Below are 27,667 nucleotides of genomic sequence, written 5' to 3' on the forward strand. Positions count from 1 at the left end.
ATGTTAAATCCGACTTTACCAGTAAAGAGCATTTATCCTTACCATTTCCATGATATAACTACTCCTTCTCAATCAGAAATTACAGCTTAAAAGTATAATAAGTATTCTCAATGTTAACCTATGAGAGGGGTTGGCCTCACAGTATTGAAAAACGTATTTGAGAATATTTCTTTACTAGGACATGCAAAACTTAAAAGTACATGTTCTGCCTTTTACTTACACAGCACCCTGCCCTATGGGCTACATAGTGCCTACCTTAGGGTGACGTTTGTGTAATAAAAGGGGAGTTCAAAGGGCAAAGGTTTTTAAATGCCAAATTAAGATGGCAGTAAAACTGCACACACAAGCTCTGCAATGGCAGGCCTGAGCCATTGTTAGGGGCTACTGGAGTGGGTGGCACAATGAGTGCTGCAGGCCCAATAGTAGCATTTAATCTACAGGCCCCAGGAACAAGTAGTGCACTTCACTAGGGACTTATAAGTAAATTAAATATGGATGGGGAGGAAGAGCTGGGCACAGACCCGCTTACACATGATTAGACTGTGCCCTACCTCCACACAAAGGGCTGGATACACCCTGTCGTTAGTCTTGTGCCAGGATAGGAAAGGCAGGATAGCAGACACCAATTCTTCAGTAAACATTTGGACCTTTCGATTCTCTGCCAGGAAGAAGGACTGCTATGCTACTGAAAGGACTGCCACTAGGCTAGACTGCTGAAGGAACTGCTACCATGCTGTGCTAACCTACTGCCCTCTTGCCTGGGGAACAAGAGATGGACTTACAATCTCTTCGTGAACCCTGAACACCAGAGTGACTCTACGGGCTAGGCTTTTGGCCTCCTGTTCTGATTCTCAGGGACATAAAAGGCTCCCCGACATCCTGCACCAGCCCCTGAACCCAGCTGAACTGAGTTCCTGCTACCAAGTGGTGCTTCTCAGGTGCTGGACCCTTGGTGTGGCTCAGTGAGGTAAAATCAAGCTTTTGGGCTTTTGGCAAACAGGCCTGTTCACACAGAGGTCTTGCTGCTCACACCACAATCCAGCACAAAGCTCCATTAGCTCAACTCTTCACACTGCAGCATTGACCGCCACAGGAACTGCCAATGCGAAGCTCCAGCAACGCCCATGCTCAACACCTGGCCTGCTCTTCATGCTACACGGACAGCCTCCTATGATGCTTCTCCTGCTTTATTTTTAAAACTTGGTGTGGGATCCTTTTTGTGTGGTATTTTTAATGTTATTACTGTTTGAAGTGTTTCACAAATACTTCATACATTGCCCTTAAGTTAAGCCTGACTACACTGTGCCAGGCGACCAGAGGGTTGAGCACAGGTTAATTTAGGGTTTGCTATGCCTCACCTTGTCATGGATTGTGGTTGCTGCTTGACCAGGGATCACACCCAGTCAACCAACAACCCAATTTCTCACAGCCCACTTCCCACAATTTGAGTTGGATATCCTCATACACAATATTACACGAGTAGAAGCAACGCTACTGGAATTAAAGGGCATAGGACCTTATTATGTGGCTGGGTTGACTACTTTGTGGCACCAAAAGGAATATTATGCAATGTAATGCGGCACAGTTTGCGGTTCAATGACTTCATTTGTTTACTCATATTAGCACTGTCTGGGTACTTGTTTAACACCTAAACACATCACTAGCAGCTGAAAGTTCGGGAGTCCATGTTTGTGAAGGGACTACCTCTATGCAGCAACGTGTGGCTGCCTTTTAGAAACTTTAATTCTGTTTGAGCTAGAAACAAATCTACAGGTTATACAACAGATGATGGATGAGTGTCAAACCCATAACTATGCGGAAAACACAGCAGCCGCATCCCAGTGGGCCTAAATGAAAGGATTTACAACTGCAGCTACCTTTCACTTATAGCTCAAACCATTTCCAGATGTAAATCAGACTTATATTTGCGAATGCAGCATCATGATTGCTCATGTATTAAAGTCCCATACTTTGGTAGCTAGGATCGTAGGGTAGCGTCGAAGTTCGTCATAACTTTTTCTTCATTTCGGAGTGTTCGTTTCAAATCCTGTTGGTCATTACAATTGCGAATTAAGTTCCCGTATATAACCACCTTTGTCATTCGCGCCCTAAGAAGTAACATTGATTGAGCCTGTAGTTTGCAAAAAAGGGTATGTTTTGGCTTTTTCAGTGCCTAACGTGGTGAATGTTGATCCTTTCCTGTAGCAAGTGGTGCTCGAGATGAACCGCTTGGGAATGATGGTTGACCTGGCTCACGTTTCTGTGAAAACTATGAAGGATGCCTTGGAGGTCTCGCGCGCACCGGTGATCTTCAGCCACTCGTCCGCCTACGCCATCTGCAGCAGCTCGCGCAACGTGCCTGACGACGTGCTCCAGACTGTGGTAAGTGGGGTGTTCTGGATTTATAGGCTTAACAAAAAGGAATACGAATACAAAACATCAGCAATGTACATCAAACGGTCCATAATAATGACCGCATTGCACAATCACATAATGCAAATAAGAAGCTATTAAAAACCCCATTATCAGCAGCTTCTTCGTCACCTAGCTGATGACTAGCATTCACCCTCACCCCCCTCCCCCCCCCCCCCCCCCCAAAATCCATAAATACATTGTCTCGGACCAGTCCCGCTAATCGTCAACCACATTATCATCCGACCTAAACATTTTCATCCCTACCCCCTCTGTAGTTCCACATCCCAGGACTCCCTCTGATAGGAACATATTCTGGTGGGTGCAGACGGATTCAGCGAATATCGATTCGGGGTTTCACCAAGACCGACCACTGCGTGTTCTTGGTAGTTCAAATCAAATCAAATCAAATCAAATCATTAACATTTATAAAGCGCGCTACTCACCCGTGCGGGTCTCAAGGCACTAGGGGGGAAAGGGGGGGTTATCGCTGCTCGAACAGCCAAGTCTTTAGGAGTCTCCGGAAAGCGGAGTGGTCCTGGGTGGTCCTGAGGCTGGTGGGGAGGGAGTTCCAGGTCTTGGCCGCCAGGAAGGAGAAAGATCTCCCACCCGCCGTGGAGCGGCGGGTGCGAGGGACGGCAGCAAGTGCGAGGCCAGCGGAGCGGAGGGGGCGGGTGGGGACGTAGAAGCTGAGGCGTCTGTTGAGGTATTCCGGTCCCTTGTTGTGGAGGGCTTTGTGTGCGTGGGTGAGAAGACGGAAGGTGATCCTTTTGCTGACTGGGAGCCAATGCAGGTGTCTCAGGTGTGCGGAGATGTGGCTGTTGCGGGGTACGTCGAGGATGAGGCGGGCCGAGGCGTTTTGGATGCGTTGCAGGCGGTTTTGGAGTTTGGCTGTGGTCCCGGCGTAGAGGGTGTTGCCGTAGTCCAGGCGGCTCGTGACGAGGGCGTGGGTCACGGTTTTTCTGGTGTCGGCGGGGATCCAGCGGAAGATCTTACGGAGCATGCGGAGAGTGAGGAAGCAGGCGGAGGACACGGCGTTGACTTGCTTGGTCATGGTGAGAAGAGGGTCCAAGATGAAGCCGAGGTTGCGGGCGTGGTCTGCGGGGGTCGGTGCGGTGCCGAGGGCCACCAGGAGTCGTCCCAGGCGGACGGGGTGTTGCCGAGGATGAGGACTTCCGTTTTTTCAGAGTTCAGCTTTAGGCGGCTGAGCCTCATCCAATCTGCGACGTCCTTCATACCCTCTTGTAGGTTGGTCTTGGCGCTGGCGGGGTCCTTGGTGAGGGAGAGTACAAGTTGGGTGTCGTCGGCGTAGGAGGTGATGATGATGTCGTGCTTGCGTACGATGTCGGCGAGGGGGCTCATGTAGACATTGAAGAGTGTCGGGCTGAGCGATGAGCCTTGAGGTACGCCGCAGATGATCTTGGTGGGTTCTGAGCGAAACAGAGGGAGGTAAACTCTTTGGGAGCGGTTAGCGAGGAAGGAGGCGATCCAGTCCAGGGCCTTGCCTTGGATCCCGGTGGAGCGTAGGCGGGTGATTAGGGTGCGGTGACAGACGGTGTCAAAGGCAGCCCGAGAGGTCGAGGAGAATGAGGGCGACTGTTTCACCGTTGTCCATCAGGGTTCTGATGTCGTCTGTGACTGAGATGAGGGCGGTTTCCGTGCTGTGGTTGGTTCGGAATCCGGTTTGTGAAGGGTCGAGCAGGTTGTTGTCTTCCAGGAAGGTGGTCAGCTGTTTGTTGACGGTCTTTTCTATTACCTTGGCTGGGAAAGGTAGAAGAGAGATGGGGCGGAAGTTTTTCAGGTCGCTTGGGTCAGCCGTAGGTTTCTTTAGTAGGGCGTTGACTTCAGCGTGCTTCCAGCATTCGGGGAAGGTAGCAGAAGAAAAAGAAGAGTTGATGACGGTCTGGAGGTGCGGGGCGATGATGTCGTCGGCTTTGTTAAAGATGAAGTGCGGGCAGGGGTCCGAAGGGGCGCCGGAGTGGATAGAGTTCATGATGGATTTGGTTTCTTCCGTGTTGATGTGGGTCCAGTTGTTGAGGGTGATGTCCGGGGAAGCGGGTTCAGTGGTGTATGGTTGGGTCTGGTGTCCGAAGCTGTTGTGGAGGTCGCTGATCTTGCGATGGAAGAAAGTGGCGAGGGATTCGCACAAATCCTGTGAGGGCGTGACGGCGTTGGCGCTGGGGTTGGAGAACTCTTTGACGATGCTGAAGAGTTCTCTGCTGTTGTGGCTGTTTTTGTCTAGTCTGTCGGTGAAAAAGTTCCTTTTGGCAGTGCGGATCAGGTGGTGGTGTTCGCGTGTAGCGTTCTTGAGGGCGGTCATGTTGTCAGCGGTGTGGTCCTTGCGCCAGGCCTTCTCAAGGGCACGACAAGTTTTCTTTGATTCTTTGAGGGTGTCAGAGAACCAGAGAGGTTTTTTGGTGTTGGTCTGTCGATGCGTGCGTTTGAGGGGAGCAAGGTTGTCAGCGCAGTTGGAGATCCAGTTTGTGAGGTTGAGAGCTGGGTCGTTGGGGTCGGTGGTGAGGGTGGGTTGGTTGGCGGCGAGAGCGGAGAAGAGTTGCTCTTCAGGGATCTTGTTCCACTGTCGATGAGGGATGGGTTGAGTGCGGAGGTGGGAGGTCTCGCGTCGGAATGTGAAGTGGACGCAGCTGTGGTCGGTCCAGTGTAGGGCAGAGGTGTGGCTGAAGAAGACGTGTTTGCTGGCGGAGAAGATAGGGTCGAGCGTGTGTCCGGCGATGTGGGTGGCGGTGTTCACCAGTTGTTTGAGGCCGAGGTTGGCGAGGTTGTCGAGCAGGGTGGTGGTGTTGGGGTCGTTGTTTTGTTCCAGATGGAAGTTGAGGTCGCCTAGGAGGATGTAGTCCGGTGAGGCGAGGGCGTGCGGGGAGATGAAGTCGGCGATGGCGTCGCTGAAAGAGGCGCGAGGTCCGGGAGGACGGTAGACGAGGGATCCTCTGAGGGTGGTCCTTGGGTCGGTGCGAATCTGAAAATGCAGGTGTTCAGCGGCGAGGGGGGGGTCTTCGGTGGAGGTGGTGACGCTGATGGAGTCTTTGAAGATGATGGCGACACCTCCTCCTACTTGGTTGGTGCGGTCTTTTCTGGAGATCTTGTAGCCTTCGGGGATGGCGGGTAGCGATGTCTGGAGCAGAGGAGGCGTTCATCCATGTCTCCGTGATGAAGGCGACGTCCGGGGCTGTGGAGTCCAGGAGGTCCCAAAGTTCAACGGCGTGCTTGTGGACGGAACGAGCGTTGATCAGGATGCACTTGAGGTGGTTGATGGCGCGTGGGCTTGTGGTCGTGGTAGTTGCGTGGTGGAAGATGCGTTTGCAGGAGTTGCAGGCGAAGGGTCCATGGGTGCGTTTGGGGTGAGCTAGGAAGCAGGTTTTGGAGCGCCCTGGGTTGAGGGCGTGGAGGGTGGTGGGGTCGTAGCGGATCAGCGGGGCTTGGGGGAGCTGGGGATCAGGGGTCGTGGCGCTGGGCGCGGGCCAGGCGCGGACGGGCGCAGACGGGCTTGCCTCTGGCGCGCCTCCGGCGCGCCCGCTGCGCAGTCGCGCAGCGGCCGCCATAAGAGGTAGGAGGGGGGGGAGGGGTCAGCTGGGGGCGAATGGGAGCTGGGGGGCGGGGGCGTGCAGGAGGTCGCGGCGGGAAAGCGCGAGGGAGGGGGGGGACAGGTAGAGTGAGAGGAGCTGGGGGAGGGGGTTTAGGGTGGAGGAGGGTGAGTGTTAGGAGGTTTGGAGATTAGGGAGAGAGATAGGAGTAGGGTTGTGAAGATAGGGGAGGGGGGTTGTAGAGGTGGGTGAGGGAGAGAGGTAGAGTGAGAGGATAGGGAGATAGGTAGTAGAGGGGGGGAGAGATAGAGAAATAGATAGAGAAAATAGATAGAGAAGTCGATAGATAGGGAAATAGATAGATAGACAGATAGGTAGGTAGGAGGAGGTGGAGAGTGGGGGAGTTAGATAGTGAGATAGGGAGCTAGAGAGATAGGAAGATAGGAGGAGTGAGGGAGGTAGATAGCGAACGGGTTAGCTAGGGGTGAGAGAGGGGGAGGCGAGTGAGGGAGGGGGATGAGGAAGGAGCAGGAGGGCAGGCTCGGGGGAAGAAGACAGAGGAGGTAGAAGAGCCGAAGACAGGAGAACAGAAGACAGAAGAACAGAAGAACAGAAGAACAGAAGACTGGAAGAGCAGAAGACTGGAAGAGCAGAAGACTGGAAGAGCAGAAGACTGGAAGAGCAGAAGACTGGAAGAGCAGAAGACAGAAGAACAGAAGAACAGAAGAACGGAAGAACAGAGAAGAACACAGAAGAACTGAGAAGAAGAACACAGAAGCACCGAGAAGAACAGAGAAGAAGAACACAGAAGACCGGAAGAACACAGAAGAACAGAAGGGAAGAACAGAAGAACAGAAGAGAAGAACAGAAGAACACAGAAGAAGATTGCAGAGGGGGGGCGAGGAGGAAGAGACAGAGAGGAGGAAAAGAAGCAGGAGCAGGAGAGAAGGTGAGTGGCGCGGGGCAGGGCGAGGGGCTGGGAGGAGGGGGGTACTTACAGTTAGGTGGGTCTCAGGAACACAGGAACTCGGGAACTTGGAGGAGCTGCAGCGGCAGGGGGAGCGACCTACCCTTGGGTCAAGGGTCGCTACCACTGTCGCGCAGCGGCCGCCATAAGAGGTAGGAGGGGGGGGGAGGGGTCAGCTGGGGGCGAATGGGAGCTGGGGGGCGGGGGCGTGCAGGAGGTCGCGGCGGGAAAGCGCGAGGGAGGGGGGGGGACAGGTAGAGTGAGAGGAGCTGGGGGAGGGGGTTTAGGGTGGAGGAGGGTGAGTGTTAGGAGGTTTGGAGATTAGGGAGAGAGATAGGAGTAGGGTTGTGAAGATAGGGGAGGGGGGGTTGTAGAGGTGGGTGAGGGAGAGAGGTAGAGTGAGAGGATAGGGAGATAGGTAGTAGAGGGGGTGGCGGGAGGGGGGAGAGATAGAGAAATAGATAGAGAAAATAGATAGAGAAGTCGATAGATAGGGAAATAGATAGATAGACAGATAGGTAGGTAGGAGGAGGTGGAGAGTGGGGGAGTTAGATAGTGAGATAGGGAGCTAGAGAGATAGGAAGATAGGAGGAGTGAGGGAGGTAGATAGCGAACGGGTTAGCTAGGGGTGAGAGAGGGGGAGGCGAGTGAGGGAGGGGGATGAGGAAGGAGCAGGAGGGCAGGCTCGGGGGAAGAAGACGGAGGAGGTAGAAGAGCCGAAGACAGGAGAACAGAAGACAGATGAACAGAAGACAGAAGAACAGAAGACAGAAGAACAGAAGAACAGAAGACCGGAAGAGCAGAAGACCGGAAGAGCAGAAGACCAGAAGACCAGAAGAACAGAAGAACAGAAGACAGAAGCACAGAAGATCGGAAGAGCAGAAGAACAGAGAAGAACAGAGAAGAACAGAGAAGAACACAGAAGAACACAGAAGAACCGAGAAGAAGAACACAGAAGCACCGAGAAGAACAGAGAAGAAGAACACAGAAGACCGGAAGAACACAGAAGAACAGAAGAGAAGAACAGAAGAACACAGAAGAAGATTGCAGAGGGGGGCGAGGAGGAAGAGACCGAGAGGAGGAAAAGAAGCAGGAGCAGGAGAGAAGGTGAGTGGCGCGGGGCAGGGCGAGGGGCTGGGAGGAGGGGGGTACTTACAGTTAGGTGGGTCTCAGGAACACAGGAACTCGGGAACTTGGAGGAGCTGCAGCGGCAGGGGGAGCGACCTACCCTTGGCTTGAGATTAGACGCATCAGGATTTCCTGATCAAGATGCACAGAATTACCTAGCTAGCTGGTGTGAGACTAGGACCCTAGTACAGGACTGGGGAAGAAGAGGGACTTGGACCACAGTGGTGTTAACAAAAGGTATTTTTAGACCTGACGAGGAAACAGACCTATAGCAGCTGTTGGATAGTGTTAGGAAGAGGTATCAGGATGAATGCTGTGAAAAGAGAGATACCGTTGGTTCCCAGTAACCATAAACAAAACATTACATGGACCAAGATACTCCAGACAGAACTGAAATGTGTTGCATTCTGTATGGTGGCAACAAGGATTACCAGACAAGTAGCTGTGAGATCAGAGGTTATTAAACAAGCACTTGCATTAAGTCTGGCTGTAATTGACTTATCAATAGCTCAAGTCGTTACTAAATGTCCATTTTGAATCAGCAGCACAAGGGGGCAATACTACAGACTGGTACTAAGTGTCCCCATTGACTTTTAAAACCACTTCTTAAATAGAATAAAAGAGAAAAATAATATTTTAATATTGCAAACTGTTCACTGCTTGCATTCTTGTGCATTTTATGTTGTATGTATACACAATCAGTGCAGTGAAAGTGCTACGTAATATTTTTTGATTTATGAAACTATTCATAAACAAAAATAAACTTGTTAAAAAGTGTGGGACCTTATTTGGTGGGGCCAGAGAGCAGGCAGGGGCTTCTGGGCCCCAACCGTAATTGCTGCACTTGTTTGCCATTGTGGTGCGGTGCTGTGGTGCATCCAACCATGGCCCTGCAAACGGGGCCAAGCACACCCTTTCCACTGCTAACTCCCATAGTAGCAAGGGTAAACAAAGGATTCCCAAGTAGGTAGTGTGAGTGACAAGTGCTCAGAATTTAATAGTCAACTAAAGGAGACAATAAGGTTTTGTCCTCCCCAGTTCCTATTTTGTAGTTGAAAGAAAGAAATTTAATCTCACAGCAAAACAAAATATTACACAGGTCGATTGGGTCTCAGTTACAGGGTTTGTAATCTTATTTAAAACCCTCAGTACTCTCTCTTTCAGTACTCTCTCTGCGCTATTGGGGTTTCCTACTGTAGAGACCACGAGGTATAACATTGGTATACTCATTAATTAGGCAAGGTGCAGTTCACTCAAATGCACCCCAGCTGCAGTTTACTCAAATGCTCCACTCTGTTTAGAAGTGCAAATAAATCAATCCAAATAGCTTTCACCTATTCATGCCAGCTGAACAATTCCAGTTTGTCACCTGTACCACGACTCAAAGCATCAAATATGAAGGTTTACACATGGGCTGCTTACTCACTGTGGTGGAGTCAAGGATCATTCACAGTGACCTCACAGCAATGAAACATCTCTGCAGGCCCCAATTCATGTTATTCAGGGTAATCTAGTGTATGCTTAGATAGGTTTGCAACTGTTGCTGACATGGGACTGATATCTATCAATTATAATCTAAATACCCAATATGACATTGTTTATCGGTTGCTGCCACGGTTTCATGGCCTAGGAAGGTTCAAAATAATGAAGGTGCAGCTTCACATTAATGAAGACATCTGACCTGTGGCACAGTGGCACCACATAATAACATTTCATCTACAAGTACCGGTCAAGAAGGAACTAGATGCCTTGCTGAAACACTACATTACAGAGTGCTCTACTGGTCGCCCATAGTGATAGAGCCTAGAAAAAGGACAGTGGAGGTGCAATGCGCAGCTACATGGATATGTGCCAAGCCAACAAAGCATTCAAGAGAGAAAGACACCCTGGTCTGCACATTGGGGATATGACCATGCAATTAAATGGAGCCAAAGTCTTCTCCCATCTTGACCTGAATAAGGCATACCATCAACTCGAACACGAAGAAAACAGGAAGTACCTTATCACTTATTTGAATCATGTTGCTGTGTTCAGATACAATAGGTTGAGCTTTGGAGAGTCATCTGCAGCAGAAATATTCAAGATGTTATATGTAGAATAATTCAGCCTGTTACACATGCCTTCAATTACAGTGATGATATACTGATGTTTGGTGCAACACAGAAGGAGCATGACAAGACTCTCAAACAAGCGTGTCAGTTCATTATAGATGCAGGTCTCACTTTAAATGCTGAAAAACGTGAGTTTCACAAAACAAAATTTCAAGTTTTTTGGGCATGTATTTTTGTGATGGAGGGATGACTCCTGATAAAGTGCGAGCAGTATAAGCACCCAGTCCTCCACAAGAGGTCACCATGGTGTGGTCCTACTAGGGAATGGCTAGCTATTGTTCTAGGTACATTTGTGACTTTGCAACAGTGACTGCCCCACTGAAGACCTGACGAAACGTACAGTTCCAATGGTCTGATGAATATGACCACAGCTTAAAGAGTATAAAACATGCGATTGAAAATGCAACTGAGATGGCTTACTTTGATCCTAAACTGCACACTGAGATCACTGTTGATCCAAGCCCGTGGGGCTGAGAATGATCCTTGCTCAGCATAATGGACATCCAGATGCTCGTAGTCACATTGTGGCGTAAACCAGTTGACGCTTGTCTGACACAGAACGTGTCTATTGCCAGCCAGAAAGAGAAAGTCTTGCCTGTGAACATTTTCATGTGTTTTGCATCAAAAGCATTTCACAATCGGCACAGACCACCAGGTGTTGCGCATCTTTTTTCAGCAATCCAAAAGCTAAGATGCCACCTCGCATTAACGATGGGGTTGCATTTACAAGAGTACGGCTATACAACTGCGGACAAGCCAGGCAAGAATCAAAACCCTGAAGAATATTTCTCATGAGTACCCGTACAGCAGCACAGCTGAATACTGAAAACTGCTGAGGAATACATCAACTTCATTGTGAAGTCTAGCACGCTTGTGGATCTGTTCATCAAACAGATTGTCACTGCTACAAATGCTGATAAGGACATGCTTGCCCTGAAAAACATTATTTCAGCACAATCATGGAGACAGAGGGCCTGATTCTAACTTTGGAGGACGGTGTTAAACCGTCCCAAAAGTGGCGGATATACCACCTACCGTATTACGAGTTCCATAGGATATAATGGACTCGTAATAAGGTAGGTGGTATATCCGCCACTTTTGGGACGGTTTAACACCGTCCTCCAAAGTTAGAATCAGGCCCAGAGTGTTCAATCTCTAAGTGACGATGTTGAATTTCAAAAATACCAAAATGTCCAAGATAACTGTCTGTCACTAAAGAGGGCACTGTGCTAAGAGGATCCCGAATTGTCATACCTTCGAGTCTGAGACAGCAAATCACTGAAACTACTCTTAAAGCACACTGTGGCATTATAGCCACCAAAAGGGCTCTGAGAGATCAAGTGTGGTTCCCTCAACTGGGTGAAAAGATCGAGAGGGCGTTAAACTACGAGCTCAGTGTATGGCGTGTTCTTGTGCATGCTGCTGGGCTGCAGAGGATGCAACAGACACAAATCGTAAAGGTGAAGGAGGCTAGAGTTTCTTTGTTGTGAAACCAGCAGTGGCCCCTGAAAATTGGAGCACCCCACAATCCCACAATCTGAAGACCAGCTCTACACAATATCTGCAAAGCTTTATCCCCAATACTGTTTTTTGAATTTCACAGGAAAATATATTACTTAATAGTCCTAAAAACTAGCAAACGTTTGCAAGTTCTCCTGCCATATTGCCTTGTGGAAAAGCGTGATTTATAAAGATTCCCCTAATACTGAGGGAGTCTCATTTTTTTCTTATTAGTATCCACTGAAAATAACGTATGACGCAGGAAATTAAAAAAATGCTCACTTTTCGGAATACTCACACTTTTGACATTTTGCGCTGTGTGGAAAATGGAAGCTTTTTATGACTGGTTTTCACTATCCTCAGTGCAGCCACTATTCTTAGAACTCACATTGTTTGCAACTAACAAAGGAAGCCTATACTTGGACATACAATCAACAGAAATGAAGAAAGACCACAATAGCATGCACAAGTGGTGCCATAAAAGAAGGACCATAATGAAACACAGAAAAAAACAAGACCAAATGAAAAACAAACCATCGGATTTGCCGTAAGGAATGAAGTAAGACCCTAAGTAAGTGACACAGTTCGTCAAGATAAGTCTGCAAACGCTAGAGAATATATGTCAGGAGCTATTATTAAAGAAAATGATTGTTTTGTTGTAATTGTAATTGTAATTGTAATCGTATTTATATAGCGCTTACTACCCCTGACGAGGCGTCGAAGCGCTTTTCGATGAGTAGCACGCTACTCCGGAACCCAACAAGAATTAGTGATGGATTAGTATCGTTAAATAATGAGTACAGTTTTAGTATTATTATGAGTTAATTTGAGCCGCGGATATGAGAGTTTGTTAGTTAGACTGGAGTAATGGAGTGGTGGAGGAGGAAAAAAAATCCAGAGGTGTTAATTGGGAGTATATCCTTCATTTACTCAACCCAAAGGCTTGAAAAGTAAAGGGGGGTGGAGGGGGGAGAGTATGTGGAGGGTTAGGGAGAGCATAGTAGCAGGGCGAGATGAATGCAGGAGAATTTAGTAGGGTTGTGTGGGAGGTCACAGAGGTAGAGTGAGGTTTGGTGAGTTAGATGTGGAGGGAAGAGCTTAGGCAGAGATATTTAGGAGATGAAAATGGTTGAAGAGATTTGGGATGAGTCAGAGTGAGAATGGAGGATAGTTTGATAGAGACATGACATAAGAGTGATGAGTAGATAAGTGTGATAAGATGAGAGCAGGAATTCAATGATCCACGAACATGCCAAGCACAGAAACAACATATACACATATATATATATATATATATATATATGTAAGGAAATGCCTCCTTGGCATGGTTACCCCCTGAGTCAGGGCATTCCTTGGCTTGACTGGGTACTATAGGAGGTTTGTGAAGGGATATGGATCCATTGTGACAGCCCTCACAGAACTCACCTCCAAGAAAATGCCCAAGAAGGTAAACTGGACTGTAGAATGCCAACAGGCCTTTGACACCCTGAAACAAGCAATGTGCACAGCACCAGTTCTAAAAGCTCCAGGTTACTCCAAGCAATTCATTGTGCAAACAGATGCCTCTGAACATGGGATAGGGGCAGTTTTGTCCCAAACAAATGACGATGGCCTTGACCAGCCTGTTGCTTTCATTAGCAGGAGGTTACTCCCCAGGGAGCAGCGTTGGAGTGCCATTGAGAGGGAGGCCTTTTCTGTGGTTTGGTCCCTGAAGAAGCTGAGACCATACCTCTTTGGTACTCACTTTGTAGTTCAAACTGACCACAGACCTCTCAGATGGCTGATGCAAATGAAAGGTGAAAATCCAAAACTGTTGAGGTGGTCCATCTTCCTACAGGGAATGGACTTTATAGTGGAACACAGACCTGGGACTGCCCATGCCAATGCAGATGGCCTTTCCAGGTTCTTCCACTTAGAAAATGAAGACTCTCTTGGGAAAGGTTAGTCTCATCCTCTTTCGTTTGGGGGGGGGGGGTTGTGTAAGGAAATGCCTCCTTGGCACGGCCACCCCCCGACTTCTCGCCCCCGCTGATGCCATGCCCCGAACCGAAAGTGTGCTGAGGCTATATTTTCACAACAAAAAATGTTTTCTTTAAAAGTAACATATGACTAACAGCACATTTACATTTATATTTTTAGATCATACTTCTAGTAAGCATTTCCTCAAAATGCTGAATGTATGGCTTTTAGGGAGCAAGCCTTCCTACAACGGCTTATGCGCTCACCAATTAAAAGCTGACACTTGAATTCAAAGCACCTCATGCATTGCAATGTAACACTTTTTGGGGAGCAGAATTAAGTACCAGATAGCCAATGGCGTGCGGCGAGAGACTTCAGCTTCTCTGGGCTAATCCAAGCCTTGATTGGCAAAGTCTCAAAGCAATGGCAAAGCCTACCCAAACAAGCCAGTGCCTGAAGAGCGCTGACCCAAAGTCCAGTCTCTGTGCATTGGAAACAAGCGGTATTGCAGACAGATCTGTTGTCAAGCAAACCATGAAAGGTAAGCCTTCCTGACTGCTTCGTTGGCCATTTAAGGTGCTGCAGTCACACTTTGGTTTATAGAAGTAAATGCAGATTGCACAGGCGCACATTCTTAGCAGTAGAAATTCCTTCAATGGCGTGGTCTTCGCCTAAATTCAAATGAGGGAGCACTGCCCGTGTACCTGTGCCATATTAGTGACATGCAACAAGTCCTTTGGAGGATGCACAAATGGGGCCATCCAAAGAGTCACTTTGCCCCCTGGGTGCGCCATTAGGCAGGGAGCATAGAGCGTCCCAGGGGACCTAAACGGACGACACTTACATTGGAGTGTCCCAAAATACATTTTGTAATTGGGGCGGGGGTGCCCGCGGTCCACCTTCCGAAGGCTCCTAGGTGGTGCACCTGCAGAACAACTGAGTGCACAACCACGGCCACGTAGCCTTGGTGTTTCGTGCATACCCTGACCCCGCTCTCGAGGGTATTTGAAACCTTCTGCAGGGACACACAAAACAGCAGCTTGACTAAGCGCTCCTTGCTCGCCTGATGATCTGCACTCCGTGGTGCTCAAGAGATATCGCAAACTACTGCTGAGTACAACCGGGGCCCTGGCTTGCACCAGACACACCCAAGACGGTGTGTGTCAATGAAGGAAAAACAGGACAGGGGCAGTGTACCAGACTGATAGCCCGGCGCCAGGTGTGTGTGGGGGCTGTGTTTGTGTTGGCAACTGTCTGCGACGTGACTGGGAGAACCCGCTCCTTACCTTTTTTTGGCTGCAGTGCCGCATTCTACTTTCCCTCATTGACGGCTGTCCTAAGGCACGACGTTTTGGAGTAGGAAAGGAAATGACGCAGCCATTGCGTTTCCCGCCGCGACTCACGGAGCACAGCACAGCTGTAGCACAAAGTCGCCGGGCTACCTCAATTAGTGCCAATAAACAGTCCTCTATCCCCGGGATCCAGCCGTCAATAAAACCCAACATTTTCTAAAGAAAAACAGGAAGATTCATGGATGCTAGGTCGGGAAGAGCACTTTGGTTACATCAGTTATTAACATTTGTAATTATAGTCCGCCTCCATATAAGTATCCCGAAGACGTGGTCTAAAACGAGAGACAAGTACTTTGCCGCACGTGAAATGCGAGTTTTCAATTTTTTTTAATGTCTCAAAATTCCACGGATAAAAACCAGTCAATGTGTTTCATTCCAAAGAACGTTTTTAAGGCACCGTCAGTTCTGCACTTTGTATTAACTTTTCTCATGACCTGAACTTTGTGTATCAGTGGACTGTTTACAATGATTTCCGTATTTCACAAGGATTAGAGGAATCAGTGTAACCGCAGTAATTGTATCATATGGTATCAAAAGTTTTATAAATTCCATTAATCCGAGTATACTCCAAACGAGTCCCCTTGCGTAGTAATTTAGTAACTTTATATCTTTAGGAACTTTGATTATTTAAAATGCATCAATGTTAGCCCACCAAGATAAGTGGAGAGGGGACCATCTAGTCACATGATCCGTAATGTATTTAAGTATGTTATCACAGTTTAAGAACATGTATCAGTGACCTATAAAATAATTGAATTACTTAAGACACAGACAACGCAAGTGTTATTAAGAGGAAAATAAATCAGGATGTGGCTTTTTTTCAGCAAGTAACCTGAATCTTTAAAGCGGCGGTTGTTAACCTTTTGACTTCTGTGGACCACATCACATAATCTTTACTGGAACCTGAGGACCCCCAGTGAATCATTATTGGAATCCGGGAACCCCCACTGAGTCATTATTGTAAAGCGAAGACAAATGCTAAGCGTTTTCGATGTTTTGAACCGAAAAACAATAAACAAACATATAGAAACAAATATTTAAAGAAATAAACACATTAAATATTTTATTTCATTCACAAACATTTAAAATGTTAAATACTGTGCAGATGGGCTTTTGTAAATTCAAGTGAGGTCACTCATCATCCATACTATATTCTATTTGAGGTATATGCACTGCTCCCACAAATCAATCTGAGGATACTAACAATTTTTAGCCTCCAATCATAAATTCCTCCACATTTACAGACCGTTTTACAGTTTTTGTCATTTTGCTTCTTTATTTATATAAACTTTATTATGGTAAAATTATTTAATTTTCTAAGCAGTTTCGGACGCCCCCTGAGAATGATTCACGGACCCACAGAGAACCCGGACCACAGGTTAAGAACACTGTTTAGAGTTTCAGATCCTATATACTTTATATAGGGAACTGATGTTAAAGGAACGGATACAATAAAAAATATCATCTGCAAATTGCTGTATCTTCATTTCAGTATCATTACTTTTAATATCTTGGACATTATCAGGAATGTGGCATACATAAAGTAAAGGACTGCTACATTCTAAGATGGTGTTAAGTGGTACGATGGACGCCTAGGCAATTCTCAGCATTCTGAAGAAATAAAAAGATCCTTTTTTTGTTCCCAGTCCTCATATGTGACAAAAGGGTGGGAGGTGTGATCCAGGAACCTCATAACTCCATGAGACCACTAAGGGTTCAACCTCCGTGGTTTAGCCTCCTTCAAGCAAATGAAAGAGAGGTTTTGCGGTAACCATCGCTATACTCCTCTACCGTTGAAGTTTGTCTTAGGGCCTAACTATGAGTTTGGCAGTCTCACCACAGGACTGCCAATCTCACAGCGTATTACAGTGTTCCCGCCGGGCTGACCAGCAGGAACATTGTAATAAATGTTCCCACTGGGCTGACCGATGGGAGCAGTGTTAGGATATTGGTCTCGGCTCCTTTAAGGGAACCAAGGTCAATACTCAAACACTCCAGCACCCTTGGAATGTGCACTGTCTGCAAAGCAGACAGTGCACATTCCGAGGGTGCTGTGCAGGGGGGCCCTACACTGCCCATGCCACTGCATGGGTAGTGCAGTGGTCCCCCTGTGGCCCCCAGCACTGGCTTTCTGCCATTCTTTTCGTGGCAGGAAAGAGGGGATGTAATCAGCCAGGTGGTGCTAAGTTCAGCACTGCCCTGGCTGGTTACAAGCCCGACAACTGTCATGCCATCGGGAGCCATGTTCCCAGCAGGGACAGCGGTCCCCTGGTGGGTCTGCCCGCCAGGGTTTTAATTGGCCGGTCGGACCACCAAAGTTGCGGCAGTCCGACCGTCAACGTGAGTGTGGCGGTCCTCGGACCTCCACAATCGTAACGAGGCCCTTAATCCTTGGGCTGCCATGGTATAAAATAAGCCAATACTTGATTATATGCTGCTTCCCCACTCCTCTGAGAAGACTAGTTATCCTAAGCAAGAAAAAAGAGGTTTACACATTTCCCTTCTCTTAGCTGAGCCACTTAAACAATCCAAGCTGCCAATTCGTTTCACAGAGACCAACCAATCGGAGCAGGAGGGTAATGCATTGGAGATCCATTTTACACATATTTCTCTGCATGCTATAAATATTAATATAAATATTAATATAAAAAACAGCTGAACTTGTGCCCTTCTCAATTTTGCAGAGGCCCTCCACCTTCTGAAATCCCCAAAACAACCAGAGGGAGTCTTGCATCTATTTCTAGCCCTAGAATTTCTGTGAGCGCCTTACCCACTTCTTGCCAGAAGAGCTGGATACCTGGACACTGCCACAAACGATGTACACTGTCTGCATTTTCCAGGGCACATTTTGGACAGCATATTTTCTTCTGTGCACCCAACTTCGCAAGCTTCTTAGGTGACCAATACACCCTGTACATGGCAAATAAATTATTTATTCCTAGACGTGCAGATCTGACTATGATCCGTAATGTAGCCATAGATACTTGTCACAGCTGTAGAAATTCTGACATCAGCAGGTCCACCTTCCATATCTCCTCTGGCAGAGTGGAAGGGCCATCTTCACCTTGGGCCAAAGCCCAGTAGCATTTGGACACTTCCTTTGTGTATATTCGACAAACCTGTTATTCTTCCTCCCATTCTGTTCTACTCCCTAAAACAAGTTGACCTCGAGATGCACTTGCAAGTTGATAGTATTTGAATCTAGAGAGTTTGTTATTTGTACCTTCTGATACAGAATCCCCTGAGATCAGAGATCCTTCTTCAAATAACTGACCCCATCTTAATATGCCTGCAGACTGCAATGAATTGGCTATGGCATCTTATAAGCTTTTTCGTGAAGTTGAGGAGGGGTGTAGTCAGTCTGAGGTGGGGCAGAAGGGCAATCCAGGCTGTGGTGGCGAGGTAGGAGAATGAGCATCCCCCTGCTCTTGTTTTTCTGATGCGGGGTACTTCGGCGAGTGAGAGCTGGGCTGGGCGTAGGGTCCTGTGGGGTATGTGGAAATTGACTCGCCTGTTCAGGTAGGCTGGTCCGGTGTAGTGGAGGGCTTTTTGTGGGTGGATGAGGATCTTGAAGGTGATTCTTTTCTCTATGGGGAGCCAGTGTAGTGTGCGCAAGTGTTTGGAGATGTGACAATGTTGGGGTAGGTTGAGGACCAGTCTGGCAGAAGTGTTCTGGATGTTCTGTAGTTTGTGGGTGAGTTTCTTGTTGATTCCGGCGTAGAGCGTGTTGCCGTAGTCCAGTCTGCTGGTAACAAGGGCGTGTGTGATGGTCTTTTGGAGTTTGAGAGGGATCCATTTGAATGTCTTGCATAGGAGGCAGAGGGTGCGGAAGCAGCTGGATGCAATTGAGTTGATTTGGCAGTCCATGGTGAGTTTGGAGTCCAGGATGATTTCTGAGTTTGCGGGCTAGGTTCGTAGGGATGGGGGGCCTTCCGGGGTGGAGGGCCACCAGGAGTCATTCCACGCGTCGAGTTGAGGGCCCATGATGAGTACTTCAGTTTTGTCTGCGTTGACTTCTAGGCAGCTGCTTTTCATCCAGTTGGCGACTGCTCCCATGCCATCGCGGAAGTTGTCTGGCTGTGTTGGGTTCGTTGGATAGGGAGAGGATGAGTTGGGTGTCGTCAGCGTAAGAGACAAAGTTGAGTCCGTAGTTTCTGACCATGGCAGCTAGTGGGGCCTTGTAGATGTTAAACAGCATGGGGCTGAGGGAGGGTCCCTGGGGAACTCTACAGGTGATAGGTGTGGGATCCGAGAGGAAAGGGGGAAAACTTACCCATTGAGTTCTGCTGGAGAGGAAAGATCAGATCCTGTTGAGGGCCTTGTCTCTGATGCCATCCTCGTGAAGTCTGCCTATCAGGGTGTGGTGGGAGACCGTGTTGAAGGCCACCGAGAGGTCGAGTAGGACGAGGGCCGCAGTCTCTCCCTTGCCCAGCAGGGAGCGGATGTCGTCCGGTGCTGTGGTTTTTTTCTGAAGCCAGATTGGGAGGCGTCGAGGATGTTGTGGTTTTTGGTGAAGGTGGCGAGTTGGCTGTTGATGGGTTTTTTGATAACTTTCACTGGAAAAGGGAGAAGGGAGATGGGCTTGTAGTTCTTGAGGTCAGGTGGGGTCCGCCAAGGGTTTCTTGAGGAGAGGGTTGATCTCTGCATGTTTCAAGTTGTCTGGGAAGGAGGCGTCTGCTGGGGAGCGGTTGATGGTGAGGCAGATCTTGGGGGCGATGGTTTCAGCGGCTCTGTTGAAGACATGTTAGGGGCATGGGTCTGTGGTGACCCAGAGTGTATGGTCCTTATTGTCAGTGGTGAGGGGGGTCCAGATGGTTTTTTGGTGTCAGGTTCCGGTGGAAGGAGTGCTGCACATCGGCTGTCCTCGCTGATTATGAGAGACAGAGGAGTTCTAGTCATTGTACTTACATCAGTCACACTCACTAAATCATGAGTCAGCTCATAGAGCTGCCTGTTTTTCATAAAGCCCTTTTGATTTTCATGCACAATGTATCCTAATACCTTGTATAATCTGTTAGTTAATATACGGGTGTATATCTCGTAATCATTGTTAAGCAAGGATATTGGTCTGTACAATTCACATTTCTTTGGGCTTTTATAAGGTTTTAATATCAATGTAATTATTGCTTCATTCCATGATGTTGGAAGGGGTAGATGTTTTATATAGATGGTGTTCATTAGGCAGGATAAGGGCAGGGGTAAGTTCTTCCCTTAAGATCTTGTATAGCTCATTTGGGATGCCATCAGGGCCTTGCGCTTCCCCTCACTTAACAGTCTTAATACTCTATCCACTTCAAGTGTAATAATTTCTTGGTTGAGCAAAAGTAGTTTGTCCTGACTAATCTTAGGCAGGCTATCCTGTTTCGACCAATCCTCAATCTCTACATTAGTTGCCTTCAAGTCCTCCGTGTACAAATCCTGAAAGAAATCCATGAAGGCCTTCTCAATATCATGGTCCTCCAAGCAACATTGTTTATTAATATCACTCTCTATTTCCTTGACCACATTCCAAACATTATCTTGCCTTATTTTCCAGGCCAGAAGTTTTCTGCACCCTTCACCATACTTATAACTTACTGGCCTTCCACCGACTCTGCACCCTTCCCTCCAAGTATTTTGCTAAATGTCACTTGTCCTCCTTTAGTTTGCCCTGAAGCAGCTCTGACTCTACAGAGAGATGAACACAGTCTGCCAACTCTCCCTGGATTACCTCTATTCTCAGTTCATAATTTCTAAACTTGTTCTTACCTTCTCTCTTTTTGTGTGCAGAGTAATTTATCAGTCTGCCTCGAATAAACGTTTTAAGTGCATCCCACACAATATGTCCTTATTCAAATCAAAAAACTCTACTGTGTCCTTCTTCAATGCGCTTATGATTTCTTCCTCCCATAATATGCTTAGGTCCAGGGTCCATCTAGTAGGCGAAATTTTAATTGGGCAGTGGCTTCCAATGATTTCAATTATTGAATATGTCTGCCCAGCTCTCATTGCCCGTTTTGGGTTATTTTTGCAATATATGACCTTATTGTCAAGGACAATCATTGTTCCTGAAACTCTTTACCTTCAGGCCTTCCTTGAGAATTAATTATTTTATAACATAAGTACGGCAAGGTATTGAAGTTTCCCTAGGATACACTTTTTTAGGGTTCCTTTTAAATGGGTCTCGTGGTACCCTTTGTATGTCCTGTTCAAGGTCTAAAGAAATGGTTGCTCTTTAATCAAATCAATGATAAACCCTTTCAGATTTTCACCTTCTGCTCCCTACAAGACACTTAGAAACCTTAGGTCAGTGTTGTCCAACCTTTTTATCGCAGCGGACCGGTAAATGTTTGATAATTTTTCCGTGGCCCGCTTGTCCCATTGTGTGACAAGCGGGCCACGGAAAAATTATCAAACATTTACCGCCCGCCACAGTGGGGCGGCCCGGTGCCGATTGATCCACGGACCGGCACCGGTCCGCGGCCCGGGGAACACTGCCTTAGGTTATATCTCATTGAGTTATTTTCTAGTCATTCTAATTTCTCTCTGAGCTCTTTTTCTCCTGTTTTTAGCATTTGGATCTCTTTATAATTAGTCTTGACTTCCTCCTGTAGTACTCCAAGGGAAGCTTCCATAGTGGATAGTCTCTCTGTGATGTCTACCATTTTGGTCTCAAGATTCCCATAGGCCTCCTGTATCTTTGCTTGGTTACTCTCTGGGACTGCAAACTTATCTTTAATCTCTTTTGACAGGGTAAGTGATAGATAACTCATCTAGTGACTCTGTTAATTGATGTTGCCATGCCATCTTCGCTAGCTAATTGTGTTTCCTCCATGGGATTCCCCCCGGAAGATCCTGAGATTCCTGAGTGTATATCTGTTTTACTTGAATATCCAGTGGGTTCTGATTCAGAAGCAGATTGCCGTTCTCGCCTCTTAATGACCGTGTTTGCTGCAGCACTAGTAGGCTTCTGTATATTCTGCTTTTTCAAGGCTGTGCAATACCCAGCCCTGGTGCCTTTCTTGGGGGGTCATACGGTTTGCCCCAGCCATTCCCTTACCCGGTTCCACCAAGCAACTTGGGCTTGACTTGTATCTGCCAATGCCGCCGTATGCCACAGCAGAGCCCCGGAAGCAACTACGGGCCACTGTGCGCTGGCTCCGATGAAGCTGCGGCACTGCCAGCAACCACAGAGAGCCTAAAGACACTCCCGAAAGCTTTACTGGGTGGTCGTGCCTGTGGAGAGGTAAGGTGAAGGTGGGTAGGGAGGCCATGCAAATTACCATGCGCTGAGGTTGAGAAGAAGCATGGAACTAATTCTGTATATTCAAATTTCTGCGCTGGAGATACAGGAGCTCCTGGCTGGTGTGCTAGCTGGCCACCATGGCCCCCCAACTGGTACCGAGACAGCAAGATCCTTTTCGTCTTGCTGGGAGGCTGCCTGGAAAATCTAAGTTAGAAGGATGCTCTCTAACCAATTCTGTCTTTTGCACACAATCCAGTTTACCTACTGGAGGTAAACAAAGACTACAAGCACCAGAGTGCAGTCATTTATAAACAGATCAGGTACATGGTGTCCTCATGACACTGAACGATATAGCATCAAAGATAGGCCTTTCATTCTTGTTGTGGCAATTCACAGTGTAGTATGCCCACAGAGCTGACATGTAGGGCCTGATTACAACTTTGGCGGAGGGGGTTAATCCGTCTCAAATGTGACGGATATCCCGCCCACCGTATTACGAGTTCCATAGGATATAATGGACTCGTAATGCGGCGGGCGGGATATCCGTCACATTTGGGACGGATTAACCCCCTCCGCCAAAGTTGTAATCAGGCCCATAGTGTTACAGCTGCCACCCCAACCCCATCCACGATACATCTGGATGTTCCACAAGGGCATAGCAGAAAGGTCTTGGTGAAATGGTCCATGTTGAAAACTCATTATAAAAGGTCTGACGTTGAAGTACAAGTCTAGAGTGGACAACGGTGTCTGAGCACAAAGAATTCCATCATATTCACTCAGTAGGGAATGATAAAGTAGGGATGGTAGGTTGTTGTTACCTATGTCCAGACCATGTTTCTTGTTACAGAAGTGGTGAAGATTTGGTCCAAGGTGGTGTTGAACTTTGACAAACGGTTGGAAAAGATGATTTTTGTCGCTTTCATTTCAGTTGAATAACTCATTGCATATGTGTTCCTTACTCCAACAGAAAGCCAAGAAGGGCCTCGTAATGGTGAACTTCTACAACAACTATGTCACTTGTAGCAACAGTGCTAATCTATCGCATGTGGCAGGTGGGTATTTGCATTTTCTACTGGTACTGTGTATGTGTGTGTCTGCTTTCTGCGATTGGGTGAACGAGAGGCACATATATGCAAAAGCACACACAAAAATACACCTGCATATGCAAAGACACACTCACCTTTGCGTGCAAGCACTTAGTGTGGATTGTAAGCACTGGTGCTGGGGAAAAATCCTTACAGCTAACTTCCTGTTTATAAGCACTATGTATTCACAAGACCTCTAAGAGAACAAACACTCCACCTGAAGACATAAAATAAATGGGGTTGGACCAAAGCCCCTAGTGACTACATTCACCTAAAAGCACTCCAGTTTACATGCATACTTCTATTAAGCACTTCCAAGGAGATGTCCTCGCAACCCTTCTCGGTATTGTAAACACCTCCTTCAGTCACAGATACTTGCAAAATGTAACAAAACATTCCCGTACTGAAAACCCCATCCTGGACCCAGATGAGCTACGTAAATACCACCCCATCACCCACACACTCTTCATTTGTAAAATCATCAATAAATTAGTTTCCATTTAATTAGAAGATCGGATTAGCAAGAATACCAACGCTTTCTGATGAAGAAAGTGAAACACTTCCTACTGGAAATTGTCTTCAGAACAATGGCCCAAGCCTTAGTCACATCGCACCTAGTAGAAAGCACCACCCCACCCTGTGGTCTGTATTGTATGATAGAGATATCCCACATATTATCTATCAACAGTAATATCTAGCACTCCAATCCCACAGATTAGCTAATGTCAGTAATGTTTGACACTCCTCTCCCAAATTTTAGGTATGGTTGGTAACGTATGACATTTTAGGTATTACTGTTAACGTCTGATGCTGTTATCGCAAATATAATTTATCACCAGTGCTGTCTGACATGGATGTCCCATATATCACAAATCCCTAGTAACACCAGTTACCGTCATCCTGCAGATCACTTTGACTACATCAAAAAGATTGCTGGCTATGAAGCTGTTGGGTTTGGTGGTGACTATGATGGCGTTTCAAGGTAAGGATGTGTCCTTGAGTTAAAAGGGCTGTTTTGAAAGAAACTGATTTTGAAAGAACCTTAGTCTTTGATGAATGCTGGCAAGCTTACAGGTCATTTTATCAAAAAAGACACTAGGCCTTTGTCTTTGTGTGTGCTGTGTTTTTATGCTCCTACATTTACATAAATCAAAGGTCATGATTAGTACTTGTAAGCCTCCAAAAACTCAAGTACGGATTAAATAAATAATTGGACAACTTCCTTCTTCAACAGTAATAACCACCTGAAAAACGGAAATTTGTAGAAGGCTCAGGCACGTTGAGCAACCAGCACAATTCGAGGGACTGGGGCTGCACGAACCCACAACAACATGGGGCTACGGCCCCATGAGGCACCACAAGGCTCTTTCCCTAAACTGGCACTAATGGCGGCAGAGGCGCTGGCGACTTAGAAAAATCAACTCCTTTAGAGATAATCCGGAGTGGCCCTCTTCCCCCACCACCTAGCGAGCATTACAGGCCAATTGCCTGGGGCCTGCAGGCCTAGAGCGCTGGTGGCGTTGGGCCCTCGACTGGGAGTGTTGGGGGTTGGTGGTGGCCCCAACCCCTGGAACTTTGAGGAGAGGCTGCCACCCGAGTGCAGAGGACTCATGGGGGCCTACCTAGACAGTGGCCCCTGCTTGCTGTATGCCCGATGTCCTAGACTGAGACCCGAGGCTCTGGAACTGCCCAGAAGCACGTGGCGAAAACAGACGTCACTGACCTGACCTCTTCAGTGGGACATATTAGGGGAGGGTGCGGGCTGCCTCATCGTGCTTACACCCGTGGCCCCCCTGCACCTCAAATACTCAGGTGAGCCCCCCTTCCCTTCTTCCTTGCAGCAGCATCATCCTTAGGGGTACGGGGGTACCTGCGCCACCGCCCTTGCTTGCAGAACATCCTGGGGCTCTTTAGCCTACAAAGCACTCATGGCCCCCTGTTTTGACTGATGGTATGGTTGTTGCACCTAGTGTAGCATAGCTCCACCCCTTGACTCCCAATTTATGAGGGGTGTGCGAGGAGAGACCAGTCCCTGTGACTTCCTGACGCCACATCCATCCCTCCAGCACTGTAAAGGTCACGACGTTCACTTGAAGAACCCCTCTAGGGGTGGCGCCCATACTCGTAGGACATGTGGGCAGAGCTAACTGAAGCAGGGCCCTGCATAGTGTGCAGAGTGAGTGTCACCCACTGGAAGTAACATGAAACTGCGCCATGGGCAAATTAAAAGCTAAAGCACCGGGTTCACACCGGAGCTGCAAGCTTTCGGTGCTAGACTTGTCTGAAATGGAGATGCCCCCCGATCCATCCACTCAGGCCCTGCAAATTACCCGTAATCAAATATTGGGTGCCAAAGAGGACTCGAAGACCACCCTCTAAAGGGACATAGGAATGGTATTGGTTGAACTAGGCCTGTTCTGCGCTGACCACCAAAAATTGTCAGGCAGAGTCAAAGACACTGAAACTTCCTTGGCAGACTTACGGCCTTCACACCAAGCACTGAAAACTCAACTTGCCCACCTGAAAGACCAAGTGCACTGGTTGGAACATAGGGAGGAGGATGCTGAAGAATGAAGCTGGTGCAACAATGTGTGCATAGTCGCCTCCCAAAGGCGAATAAGGGGTTGGACATGGTGGCGTACCTGGAACCTTGGACGTGCTCATTTCTGGCCCAACTCAGCTCACACTGTTCCTCACCCTGGAGAGGGCACACCGGTTCCTTCTCGGCCCCTGGTATCTACACCTCGGCCTGTGGTCACCAAATTCCTGCACTGTAAGGACAAGGACTTCTTGTTGCAGCATGCGAGGGAGGTGGGCTCGTTTTGAGTGGGGAATGGCTAGGTCTCAATATTCCTGGCCTTTACTGCCGCTGTCCAGGCCAGGCGAGCCTCCTTCCTGGAAGTGAAGTGGGCACTCTGAGAGAAGGGGATCTAGTACTCCTTCATTTTCCAGGCCAAGCTGAAGATCATACTAGAAGGCAACACCCACTTTTGTCAATACCCAGATGAGGCCTGGTCTAGGTGGAAGACTTGCTGGGCTGTGGCTACCCAGTCACAGCGCAGCACAGGGGACACGTGTCCACGGGCTCGGAAGTGGCATCAGTCATGAGGGGCTCCCCAGTGAGGTGAACTGATGAAGCCCACACAGAGGCAGTCAGATATGGACAAAGCTGCAGCCGTACAGTCAGTGGCACTCACCGAGGCATGGGCCTCTGATTCTAATGACAGCAGTCCCTCAGGGCGCCACATGGGCACCTCTGCCTTGGACTCGCTGCACCTTGAGGAAGACAAGCTTCCGAATGTGACCCCCCAGATTGCCAAGGAACTTGTTTAGACTGTCTCCATCTGCCAGATATGCCCAGTCCTCAGTGAGGGCATCGAGTACTATGCCAGTGCAGGAACAGCAGCCAGAGATGGCAAAACTAAGCAGTTCTTGCTGTCTCCTCATATCGCCATTCTAGCGATACTGGAATCATGGAGCAGTGTGCTTCTAGCATTTTTAAACGCTGTATTTTGGATGGCCATCTGTTGTTGGACTGCTCTGGGGTTGAGGAGTTGGCATTGTTGCTGTTCTTTGTTGTTCACTAATGTCTCAGGAGTGTTGTGAGAGGGAGGGGTTGCCAGGTTGGGGAGGCAAGCTGGTGGGCTGTCATGCTTTCGATCACAGCTCTGCACCCACTATGACTTCCACACTTATAATCTACAAGATGATGACATGGAACGTCCATGGGTTGGAATCGGTAGCCAAGCACCACAAAGTCCTGATGTATTTTAGGAGGCTGGGAGTCCATATTGCCGTGCTCCAAGACATACACCTTATGAGAACGGAGGCAGAGTGCCTTCTGCCTGGATGGTGGGGTCAACTTCATGCCACAACTTACTCAGCCTTTGCAAGGGTGGCATTGATCTGGGTGAGAGCAGGAGTCCCCTTTGAGGCCTTGACGATTGAGACAGACAGAGAGGGCCAATATATCCTGGTGGAGCGATGGCTCTGCAGCTGGTATTAAGTAGCATATTTTCCCCCAAATCAGGATCAGGCCATCTTTCTCCATGTCCTCTCATCCAGACTGAGCTGCTTAGCAGGGGGGGGTCACTCGTATTTGAAGGAGACTTCAACTGGTGCTTGACACTACACTAGGGGCCAAATGTACGAACACATTTTCCCATAGACACAGAATGGGTAAAACCCTTTGCTACATCTGGCCCTAGATCTCTCCACTCCCCCATTACCTGGAGCAGTGACCCACAGGGCAGCTGCCACTCTAAATAGCTGGCTAATGCATTGGGACATGGAGGACCCCAGCGCACACAACACATTGCAGACAGGGACAGGATGTCACGTCCAAGACTTCTTTGGACCAAGGTACTTTGCCACAAGTCCTGGGAC

General features: G+C 48.0%; 1 protein-coding gene and 1 long non-coding RNA gene across 2 annotated transcripts in view; one reads left to right on the plus strand and one right to left on the minus strand.

The window, feature by feature from the left end:
* DPEP1 (dipeptidase 1) overlaps positions 1-27,667 on the plus strand; it is a 142,583-nt gene that overhangs the window by 74,675 nt on the left and 40,241 nt on the right. The window contains exons 6-8 of the mRNA XM_069216653.1: positions 2,206-2,382; positions 23,164-23,248; positions 24,188-24,263. Of these exons, the coding sequence (XP_069072754.1) occupies positions 2,206-2,382; positions 23,164-23,248; positions 24,188-24,263 (338 nt within the window). The remainder of the gene's footprint in view (positions 1-2,205; positions 2,383-23,163; positions 23,249-24,187; positions 24,264-27,667) is intronic.
* LOC138267594 (uncharacterized) lies at positions 1,586-14,961 on the minus strand. Its single transcript, XR_011199829.1, has 3 exons — positions 14,906-14,961; positions 10,049-10,112; positions 1,586-2,409 (listed from the first exon to the last, which is right to left on the minus strand). It is a non-coding gene; the product is annotated as an uncharacterized lncRNA (long non-coding RNA).

The sequence above is a fragment of the Pleurodeles waltl genome, chromosome 12 (assembly GCF_031143425.1).
Source record: "Pleurodeles waltl isolate 20211129_DDA chromosome 12, aPleWal1.hap1.20221129, whole genome shotgun sequence".
In the NCBI taxonomy this organism is placed as follows: domain Eukaryota; kingdom Metazoa; phylum Chordata; class Amphibia; order Caudata; family Salamandridae; genus Pleurodeles; species Pleurodeles waltl.